The sequence below is a fragment of the Panulirus ornatus genome, chromosome 23 (assembly GCF_036320965.1).
Source record: "Panulirus ornatus isolate Po-2019 chromosome 23, ASM3632096v1, whole genome shotgun sequence".
In the NCBI taxonomy this organism is placed as follows: Eukaryota; Metazoa; Arthropoda; class Malacostraca; order Decapoda; family Palinuridae; genus Panulirus; species Panulirus ornatus.
Genome location: NC_092246.1, coordinates 19,064,639 through 19,076,649, shown reverse-complemented (window position 1 = coordinate 19,076,649; position 12,011 = coordinate 19,064,639). Strand labels below are relative to the sequence as shown.

At 41.2% G+C, this 12,011-nt stretch overlaps 1 protein-coding gene across 1 annotated transcript in view; it reads left to right on the top strand.

Annotated features, from left to right (window-relative positions):
- Grip128 (gamma-tubulin complex component 5) overlaps positions 1-12,011 on the top strand; it is a 40,426-nt gene that overhangs the window by 19,479 nt on the left and 8,936 nt on the right. Inside the window, exons 9-12 of the mRNA XM_071676688.1 lie at positions 9,956-10,054; positions 10,829-10,980; positions 11,108-11,360; positions 11,573-11,801. Of these exons, the coding sequence (XP_071532789.1) occupies positions 9,956-10,054; positions 10,829-10,980; positions 11,108-11,360; positions 11,573-11,801 (733 nt within the window). The remainder of the gene's footprint in view (positions 1-9,955; positions 10,055-10,828; positions 10,981-11,107; positions 11,361-11,572; positions 11,802-12,011) is intronic.

The window sequence follows — 12,011 nt, the reverse complement described above, 5'->3', positions numbered from 1 at the left end:
CCCAAACCATTTCAAAACACCCTCTTCTGCTCTCTCAACCACGCTCTTTTTATTTCCACACATCTCTCTTACCCTTACATTACTTACTTGATCAAACCACCTCACACCACACATTGTCCTCAAACATCTCATTTCCAGCACATCCATCCTCCTGCGCACAACTCTACCCATAGCTCACGCCTCGCAACCATACAACATTGTTGGAACCACTATTCCTTCAAACATACCCATTTTTGCTTTCCGAGATAATGTTCTCGACTTCCACACATTCTTCAAGGCTCCCAGGATTTTCGTGTGGGAGGCAAGTTGTTAGAAGCAGTGAAAAGTATTTATCGAGGATGTAAGGCATGTGTACGTGTAGGAAGAGAGGAAAGTGATTGGCTCTCAGTGAATGTTGGTTTGCGGCAGGAGTGGATGATGTCTCCATGGTTGTTTAATTTGTTTATGGATGGGGTTGTTAGGGAGGTGAATGTGAGAGTTTTGGAAAGGGGCTAGTATGCAGTCTGTTGTGGATGAGAGAGCTTGGGAAGTGAGTCAGTTGTTGTTTGCTGATGATACAGTGCTGGTAGCTGATTCATGTGAGAAACTGCAGAAGCTGGTGACTGAGTTTGGTAAAGTGTGTGAAAGAAGAAAGCTGAGAGTAAATGTGAATAAGAGCAAGGTTATTAGATACAGTAGGGTTGAGGGAAAAGTCAGTTGGGAGGTAAGTTTGAATGGAGAAAAACTGGAGGAATTGATGTGTTTTAGATATCTGGGAGTGCATTTGGCAGTGGATGGAACCATGGAAGCGGAAGTGAATCATAGGGTGGGGGAGGGGGCGAAAGTTCTGGGAGTGTTGAAGACTGTGTAGAAGTCGAGAATGTTGTCGTGGAAAGCAAAAAAGGGTATGCTTGAAGGAATAGTGGTTCCAAGAATGATTTATTGTTGCAAGGTGTGGGCTATAGATAGAGTTTTGCAAAGGAGGGTGGATGTGCTGGAAATGAGATGTTTTAGGACAATATGTGGTGTGAGGTGGTTTGACCGAGTAAGTAATGAAAGGTTAAGAGAGATGTGTGGTGGTCAAAAGAGTGTGGTTGAGAGAGCAGAAGAGGGTGTTTTGAAATGGTTTGGTCACATGGAGAGAATGAGTGAGGAAAGATTGACAAAGAGGATATATGTGTCAGAGATGGAGGGAATGAGGAGAAGTGGGAGACCAAATTGGAGGTGGAAAGATGGAGTGAAAAAGATTTTGTGATTGGGGTCCTGAACATTTAGGAGGGTCAAAGGCATGCAAGGAATAGAGTGAATTGGAACGATGTGGTATACTGAGGTCGACGTGCTGTCAATGGATTGAACCAGGGCATGTGAAGCGTCTGGGGTAAACCATGGAAAGTTTTGTGGGGCCTGGATGTGGAAAGGGAGCTGTGGTTTTGGTGCATTATATATGACAGCTAGAGACTGAGTGTGAATGAATGTGGCCTTTGTTGTCTTTTCCTTGCACTACCTCGCGCACATGCAGGGGTCGGGGGTCGGTATTTCATTATGTGGCGGGTTGGCGATGGGAATGAATAAGGGCAGACAGTATGAGTTATGTACATGTGTATATATGTATATGACTGTGTGTGTATATATATGTATACGTTGAGATGTATAGGTATGTATATGTGCATGTGTGGACATATATGTATATACATGTGTATGTGGGTGGGTTGGGCCATTCTATTGTCTGTTTCCTTGCACTACCTCGCTAACGTGCAAGACAGCAACAAAGTATAATGAAATATAGATAATAAAGTAATATATATGTTCATTCATATTTATTATACTTTGTTGCTGTCTCCTGTGTTAGTGAGGTAGCGCAAGGAAACAGACAAAAGAATGGCCCAACCCACCCACATACACATGTATATACATACACGTCCACACATGCACATATACATACCTATACATCTCAACGTATACATATATACACACACACAGACATATACATATATACACATGTACATAATTCATACTGTCTGCCCTTATTCATTCCTGTCGCCACCCCACCACACATGAAATGAAAACCCCCTTCCCCCGCATGTGCGCAAGGTAGCGCTAGGAAAAGACACAAAGGTCACATTCTTTCACACTCAGTCTCTAGCTGTCATGTATAATGCACCGAAACCACAGCTACCTTTCCCCCGCATGTGCGCAAGGTAGCGCTAGGAAAAGACACAAAGGTCACATTCTTTCACACTCAGTCTCTAGCTGTCATGTGTAATGCACCAAAACCACAGCTACCTTTCCACATCCAGGCCCCACAAAACTTTCCATGGTTTACCCCAGACGCTTCACATGCCCTGTTTCCATCCATTGACAGCATGTCGACCTCGGTATACCACATCGTTCCAATTCACTCTATTCCTTGCACGCCTTTCACCCTCCTCACACTTCTCCTCGTTCCCTCCATCTCTGACACATATATCCTCTTTGTCAATCTTTCCTCACTCATTCTCTCCATGTGACCAAACCATTTCAAAACACCCTCTTCTGCTCTCTCAACCATACTCTTTTTACCACCACACATCTCTCTTACCCTTTCATTACTTACTCGATCAAACCACCTCACACCACATATTGTCCTCAAATATCTCATTTCCAGCACATCCCTCCTCCTCTACACAACTCTATCTGTAGCCCATGCTTTGCAACCATATAACATTGTTGGAACCACTATTCCTTCAAACATACCCATTTTTGCTTTCCAAGATAATGTTCTCGACTTCCACACATTTTTCAACACTTCCAGGACTTTGGCCCCCTCTCCCACCCTATGATTCACTTCTGCTTCCATGGTTCCATCCGCTGCCAAATCCACTCCTGGGTATCTAAAATACTTCCCTTCCTCCAGTTTTTCTCCATTCAAACTTACCTACCAGTTGACTTGACCCTCAACCCTACTGCACCTAATAACCTTGCTCTTATTCACATTTACTCTCAGCTTTCTTCTTTCACACACTTTACCAAACTCAGTCACCAACTTTTGCAGTTTCTCACCTGAATCAGCAACCAGTGCTGTATCATCAGCGAACAACAAAACTGACTCACTTCCCAAGCTCTCTCATCCACAACAGACTGCATACTTGCCCCTCTTTCCAAAACTCTTGCATTCACCTCCCTAACAACCCCATCCCTAAACAAATCAAACAACCATGGAGACATCACGCACCCTTTCCGCAAACATTCCGCAACATTCACTGAGAACCAATCACTTTCCTCTCTTTCTACACGTACACATGCCTTACATCCTTGATAAAAACTTTTCACTGCTTCTAACAACTTGCCGCCCACACCATATACTTTTAATACCCTCCACAGAGCATCTCTATTAACTATGTCTTATGCCTTCTCCAGATCCATAAATGCTACATAAAAATCCATTTGATTTTCTAGGTATTTCTCACATACACTCTTCAAAGAAAACACCTGATCCACACATCCTCTACCACTTCTGAAACCACACTGCTATATATATATATATATATATATATATATATATATATATATATATATATATATATATATATTTTTCTTTTCTTTCAAACTATTTGCCATTTCCCTGCGTTAGCGAGGTAGCGTCAAGAACAGAGGACTGGGCCTCTGAGGGAATATCCTCACCTGGCCCCCTTCTCTGTTCCTTCTTTTGGAAAATTTAAAAAAAAAAAAAAATGAGGAGTCACGCGGGGAGTGCTCATCCTCCTCGTAGACTCAGATTGGGGTGTCTAAATGTGTGTGGATGTAACCAAGATGTGAAAAAAAGGAGAGATAGGTAGTATGTTTGAGGAAAGGAACCTGGATGTTTTGGCTGTGAGTGAAACGAAGCTCAAGGGTAAAGGGGAAGAGTGGTTTGGGAGTGTCTTGGGAGTAAAGTCAGGGGTTAGTGAGAGGACAAGAGCAAGGGAAGGAGTAGCAGTACTCCTGAAACAGGAGTTGTGGAAGTATGTTATAGAATGTAAGAAAGTAAATTCTCGATTAATATGGGTAAAACTGAAAGTTGATGGAGAGAGATGCACCTGGGCATGAGAAGAAAGATCATGAGAGGCAAGTGTTTTGGGAGCAGCTGAATGAGTGTGTTAGTGGTTTTGATGCACGCGACCGGGTTATAGTGATGGGTGATTTGAATGCAAAGGTGAGTAATGTGGCAGTTGAGGGGAATAATTGGTGTACATGGGGTGTTCAGTGTTGTAAATGGAAATGGTGAAGAGCTTGTAGATTTATGTGCTGAAAAAGGACTGGTGATTGGGAATACCTGGTTTAAAAAGCGAGATATACATAAGTATACGTATGTAAGTAGGAGAGATGGCCTGAGAGCATTATTGGATTACGTGTTAATTGACAGGCGCGTGAAAGAGAGGCTTTTGGATGTAAATGTGCTGAGAGGTGCAACTGGAGGGATGTCTGATCATTATCTTGTGGAGGCTAAGGTGAAGATTTGTGGGGGTTTTCAGAAAAGAAGAGTGAATGTTGGGGTGAAGAGGGTGGTGAGAGTAAGTGAGCTTGGGAAGGAGACTTGTGTGAGGAAGTACCAGGAGAGACTGAGTACAGAATGGAAAAAGGTGAGAACAATGGAAGTAAGGGGAGTGGGGGAGGAATGGGATGTATTTAGGGAATCAGTGATGGATTGCGCAAAAGATGCTTGTGGCATGAGAAGCGTGGGAGGTGGGTTGATTAGAAAGGGTAGTGAGTGGTGGGATGAAGAAGTAAGATTATTAGTGAAAGAGAAGAGAGAGGCATTTGGATGATTTTTGCAGGGAAAAAATGCAATTGAGTGGGAGATGTATAAAAGAAAGAGACAAGAGGTCAAGAGAAAGGTGCAAGAGGTGAAAAAGAGGGCAAATGAGAGTTGGGGTGAGAGAGTATCATTAAATTTTAGGGAGAATAAAAAGATGTTCTGGAAGGAGGTAAATAAAGTGCGTAAGACAAGGGAGCAAATGGGAACTTCAGTGAAGGGCGCTAATGGGGAGGTGATAACAAGTAGTGGTGATGTGAGAAGGAGATGGAGTGAGTATTTTGAAGGTTTATTGAATGTGTTTGATGATAGAGTGTCAGATATAGGGTGTCTTGGTCAAGGTGGTGTGCAAAGTGAGAGGGTTAGGGAAAATGATTTGGTAAACAGAGAAGAGGTAGTAAAAGCTTTGTGGAAGATGAAAGCCGGCAAGGCAGCAGGTTTGGAGGGTATTGCAGTGGAATTTATTAAAAAAGGGGGTGACTGTATTGTTGACTGGTTGGTAAGGTTATTTAATGTATGTATGACTCATGGTGAGGTGCCTGAGGATTGGCGGAATGCGTGCATAGTGCCATTGTACAAAGGCAAAGGGGATAAGAGTGAATGCTCAAATTACAGAGGTATAAGTTTGTTGAGTATTCCTGGTAAATAATATGGGAGGGTATTGATTGAGAGGGTGAAGGCATGTACAGAGCATCCGATTGGGGAAGAGCATTGTGGTTTCAGAAGTGGTAGAGGATGTGTGGATCAGGTGTTTGCTTTGAAGAATGTATGTGAGAAATACTTAGAAAAGCAAATGGATTTGTATGTAGCATTTATGGATCTGGAGAAGGCATATGATAGAGTTGATAGAGATGTTCTTTGGAAGGTATTAAGAATATATGGTGTGGGAGGCAAGTTGTTAGAAGCAGTGAAAAGTTTTTATCAAGGATGTAAGGCATGTGTATGTGTAGGAAGAGAGGAAAGTGATTGGCTCTCAGTGAATGTAGGTTTGCGGCAGGGATGTGTGATGTCTCCATGGTTGTTTAATTTGTTTATGGATGGGGTTGTTAGGGAGGTGAATGCAAGAGTTTTGGAAAGAGGGGCAAGTTTGAAGTCTGTTGTGGATGAGAGAGCTTGGGAAGTGAGTCAGTTGTTGTTCACTGATGATACAGCGCTGGTGGCTGATTCATGTGAGAAACTGCAGAAGCTGGTGGCTGAGTTTGGTAAAGTGTGTGAAAGAAGAAAGTTAAGAGTAAATGTGAATAAGAGCAAGGTTATTAGGTACAGTAGGGTTGAGGGTCAAGTCAATTGGGAGGTAAGTTTGAATGGAGAAAAACTGGAGGAAGTAAAGTGTTTTAGATATCTGGGAGTGGATCTGGCAGCGGATGGAACCATGGAAGCGGAAGTGAATCATAGGGTGGGGGAGGGGGCGAAAATTCTGGGAGCCTTGAAGAATGTGTGGAAGTCGAGAACATTATCTCGGAAAGCAAAAATGGGTATGTTTGAAGGAATAGTGGTTCCAACAATGTTGTATGGTTGCGAGGCGTGGGCTATGGATAGAGTTGTGCGCAGGAGGATGGATGTGCTGGAAATGAGATGTTTGAGGACAATGTGTGGTGTGAGGTGGTTTGATCGAGTAAGTAATGTAAGGGTAAGAGAGATGTGTGGAAATAAAAAGAGCGTGGTTGAGAGAGCAGAAGAGGGTGTTTTGAAATGGTTTGGGCACATGGAGAGAATGAGTGAGGAAAGATTGACCAAGAGGATATATGTGTCGGAGGTGGAGGGAACGAGAAGAAGTGGGAGACCAAATTGGAGGTGGAAAGATGGAGTGAAAAAGATTTTGAGTGATCGGGGCCTGAACATGCAGGAGGGTGAAAGGCGGGCAAGGAATAGAGTGAATTGGATCGATGTGGTATACCGGGGTTGACATGCTGTCAATGGATTGAATCAGGGCATGTGAAGCGTCTGGGGTAAACCATGGAAAGTTATGTGGGGCATGGATGTGGAAAGGGAACTGTGGTTTTGGGCATTATTGCATGACAGCTGGAGACTGAGTGTGAACGAATGGGGCCTTTGTTATCTTTTCCTAGCGCTACCTCGCACACATGAGGGGGGAGGGGGATTGTATTCCATGTGTGGTGAGGTGGCGATGGGAATGAATAAAGGCAGACAGTGTGAATTGTGTGCGTGGGTATATATGTATGTGTCTGTGTGTGTATATATATGTGTACATTGAGATGTATAGGTATGTATATTTGCGTGTGTGGACGTGTGTGTATATACATGTGTATGGGGGTGGGTTGGGCCATTTCTTTCTTCTGTTTCCTTGCGCTACCTCGCAAATGCGGGAGACAGCGACAAAGCAAAATAAATATAAATAAATATAAATATATATATTCTTTCTTTCAAACTATTTGCCATTTCCCGCATTAGCGAGGTAGCATTAAGAACAGAGGACTGGGCCTTTGAGGGAATATCCTCACCTGGCCCCCTTCTCTGTTCCTTCTTTTGGAAAATTAAAAAAAAGAAAAGAGAGGGGAGGATTTCCAGCCCCATGCTCCCTCCCCTTTTAGTCGCCTTCTACGACACGCAGGGAATACGTGGGAAGTATTCTTTCTCCCCTATCCCCAGGGATATATATATATATATATATATATATATATATATATATATATATATATATATATATATATATATATATATATATTTACCAGGAATACTCAACAAACTTATACGTCTGTAATTTGAGCACTCACTCTTATCCCCTTTGCCTTTGTACAATGGCACTATGCACGCATTCCGCCAATCCTCAGGCACCTCACCATGAGTCATACATACATTAAATAACCTTACCAACCAGTCAACAATACAGTCACCCCCTTTTTTAATAAATTCCACTGCAATACCATCCAAACCTGCTGCCTTGCCGGCTTTCATCTTCCGCAAAGCTTTTACTACCTCTTCTCTGTTTACCAAATCATTTTCCCTAACCCTCTCACTTTGCACTTTGCACACCACCTCGACCAAAACACCCTATATCTGCCACTCTATCATCAAACACATTCAACAAACCTTCAAAATATATGGGAGGGTATTGATTGAGAGGGTGAAGGCATGTACAGAGCATCAGATTGGGGAAGAGCAGTGTGGTTTCAGAAGTGGTAGAGGATGTGTGGATCAGGTGTTTGCTTTGAAGAATGTATGTGAGAAATACTTAGAAAAGCAAATGGATTTGTATGTAGCATTTATGGATCTGGAGAAGGCATATGATAGAGTTGATAGAGATACTCTGTGGAAGGTATTAAGAATATATGGTGTGGGAGGCAAGTTGTTAGAAGCAGTGAAAAGTTTTTATCGAGGATGTAAGGCATGTGTACGTGTAGGAAGAGAGGAAAGTGATTGTTTCTCAGTGAATGTAGGTTTGCGGCAGGGGTGTGTGATGTCTCCATGGTTGTTTAATTTGTTTATGGATGGGGTTGTTAGGGAGGTGAATGCAAGAGTTTTGGAAAGAGGGGCAAGTATGAAGGCTGTTGGGGATGAGAGAGCTTGGGAAGTGAGTCAGTTGTTGTTCGCTGATGATACAGCGCTGGTGGCTGATTCATGTGAGAAACTGCAGAAGCTGGTGACTGAGTTTGGTAAAGTGTGTGAAAGAAGAAAGTTAAGAGTAAATTTGAATAAGAGCAAGGTTATTAGGTACAGTAGGGTTGAGGGTCAAGTCAATTGGGAGGTGAGTTTGAATGAGAAAAACTGGAGGAAGTGAAGTGTTTTAGATATCTGGGAGTGGATCTGGCAGCGGATGGAACCAAGGAAGCGGAAGTGGATCATAGGGTGGGGGAGGGGGCGAAAATTCTGGGAGCCTTGAAGAATGTGTGGAAGTCGAGAACATTATCTCGGAAAGCAAAAATGGGTATGTTTGAAGGAATAGTGGTTCCAACAATGTTGTATGGTTGCGAGGCGTGGGCTATGGATAGAGTTGTGCGCAGGAGGATGGATGTGCTGGAAATGAGATGTTTGAGGACAATGTGTGGTGTGAGGTGGTTTGATCGAGTAAGTAACGTAAGGGTAAGAGAGATGTGTGGAAATAAAAAGAGCGTGGTTGAGAGAGCAGAAGAGGGTGTTTTGAAATGGTTTGGGCACATGGAGAGAATGAGTGAGGAAAGATTGACCAAGAGGATATATGTGTCGGAGGTGGAGGGAACGAGGAGAAGAGGGAGACCAAATTGGAGGTGGAAAGATGGAGTGAAAAAGATTTTGTGTGATCGGGGCATGTGAAGCGTCTGGGGTAAACCATGGAAAGCTGTGTAGGTATGTATATTTGCGTGTGTGGACGTATGTATATACATGTGTATGGGGGTGGGTTGGGCCATTTCTTTCGTCTGTTTCCTTGCGCTACCTCGCAAATGCGGGAGACAGCGGCAAAAAAAAAAAAAAAAAATATATATATATATATATATATATATATATATATATATATATATATATATATATATAGCATAGGTGTTGCTGGACAGCACCTGCTTGTGGTTACACCGACAGTTAGAACTCATCTCTGGCAATGCTGTTTCATTTTCAGTTAATGAAACAAAGTACAATTTCATCAAAGAGCTTCTTGCTTCAAAGGAGTTCAACCTTTCCTTGAAACTGAGCATATTCAGCCTTATTTTTAGGATCTCATGGAAGAGGAGTCATGGTTAACAATGGGAGCCTTTTAGAAAGGGAGTGCAGGGTAATTATAAATAGACATATAGAATAGATATAGTGTAAATGAGATGGCTACCATTAGATTTTTCGTCCATGCTGTTTCAGCTATGATAATAAAAGATCATAATTGTAACACATGTTGTACACATCCATCATGGATTGGGTGTAATGGTTTCTGTAAGTATCTGAAGAGTGATGGGCAAGACAACATCATCCAGTAGAAAGAAAATGTGTAGTTGTGAAAAGATTTTTGGCTCTGAGCCCCATAGAAAGGTACTCTTGGTGCATGCCCATCTTTTTTTTTTTTGATGAACTGTTACTGCAGTGTAGTTGTTAAAGTAATTTAGAATATTCTTTGTAGGATTCATATAGTCATAGATTCTCAATAATTTGCTTTTAAGACTAGTAAGTTGTTTTGTATCAGAATGGTCGTTATTTAGTAGTGAAGATATAGTTGGTTTCTTTATCTTTCATATTTTACAATGTGTTGTGTAAAGTATTAATGTTTACATTATTCTGAAACAGGGATGAATCAGTAAAGGTATATGATGAAAGGTTTTGGCGTGAAGCTTTCACAGTTAGCCATCAGCATGTCCATCAAAACTCAGATGCAGAAGATCCCATGTGAGTATCCAGAATAACTCCGATGATTGCACTATTTTTCAATTGTGGCACCTGCACATGCATTATATTGTTACAGTCAAGAGGGAATTTTGGAAATTATATTTAAGGGGGGTAATATATGTGCTTCAGGGAAGCAATGTGACAAGCTTCTTTTAAAATCTCTGTTTGTCTATATCATATCTTTACTCATGTTCAAAGTAAGGTGACTTGGGAATCATTCCAAATTCAGGAGGCTACCAGCCTCTTAAAGAACAAACTCGTCACCCAGACAACTTGCAGAAGAAATTATCGTGTTCATTTGGCTGTCAGATTGTTAAAGTAGTTTTAGTATAAAATGAAAAAGTATGAAGAGAAGTGAGTGTATGCAAAACTGTAAGCATGCATAGGAAAATATACACAAAGGTAGAGGTATTTGAAATTTGAAATTGGGGTTTAATAGTTAAAAGATGGATTAAGAAAAATGCTTATGTATTATGCTTTCATTTTTGACACACACACACACACACACACACACACACACACACACACACACACACACACACACAGCACACACTGTGTGGCAATGCTGTTTCCTGTCGTGAACTGTGTATTAGATGTACTCCTTATAACTACTGTTGGAGGAAGTTGCAGCCAATTCAGATTCAGTCTTACCAAGTTATAGATTCACTATATAGCTTAAGTAGACAGCTGTTATTGTTCCATTAGTTTAGGAAATTTCCTTAATCTTCATCATAACATACATAATTATATAAATGGACCTCTTTCCCATAACAGGAGAACTATTTTGAAGTTCCTGTCCCCTCTTGTGGCTGTCCTCACATCAGTTGGCAAGTCTAGAGAACTGTTGGCCATCTTGGATGTCCAGCCTCTTCCTAAACAGTCCAGCTTATTTAGTTTGTCTCGCCTAAAGATGGAGTCTGTTCAAGGTAGGTCATTATATAGGTATGTTTTTTCATTCCTTAATTCATCAAAAGAATTTATCTTCCATTTTTGCTAGTCTGTAGTGCTATAAGTGGACATAAAGTGGCACTCATTTTTTCTTTCACTGTCCAGAACAATCATTGGAAGAGGTATTAGTAAAATTCATAAAGGATGCTGTGTGTGTGACCACTGATGGTGGGAAAGATGAAGAAAAACAGATTAATAAGGATAATAGAGAAGAGACAGACAGCATTCTTAATGAAGGTGACAGCCTTCAAATGCTTGGCTGGGAACAAGTAGACCCTCTCTTATTGGCATCCTTCATGGAAACTAACCAGGAATCAGATTATTCTACATCTGCTGTGGGCATAGATTTTATTACCAGGTGTGTATGAAATTTGTTCCTATAAAGTATACATATTTTCTGTTATAAAGGAGTCTGTTTTATTTAAGATTAACATTTGTACATAAGCTATAATTGATTAGATTTTGTAATGAATATTCTGCCTGTCATTACAAACTTTTTCATGCAAGACTTAGCAACAGAGTGAATACATTCTGAAGTTCATCTGTCTCTCTTCTTTTTCTTTTATATAGTCTGATTGAGGATATTGGAGATGTTCCACGAGCAATATCAGTGGTATCTCTTTTAACATCAGCGCTTCGTCCTTTGGTAAAGAGAAAGCAGGATGAGCTGAGTGCCAGACTTATTCGTGTATTGATAGAGGAATATCAACTTGATCGACACTGTCAAGCTGTTCGTTCAGTGTTACTCATGGAAGCTGGTGATATTATGCATGAATTCTACTCACATTTATTTGTTAAGGTAATGATTTATGAAATGACATCAGAAATTAGCATGTGGATAATTACTTTTTCATTATTTAGTGTAGTGATACATCATGGCATTGTGCCATTGTACAAAGGCAAAGGGGATAAAGTGAGTCCTCAAATTACAGAGGTATAAGTCTGTTGAGTGTTCCTGGGAAATTATATAGGAGGGTATTGATTGAGAGGGCACTGTCAAGCTGTTCGT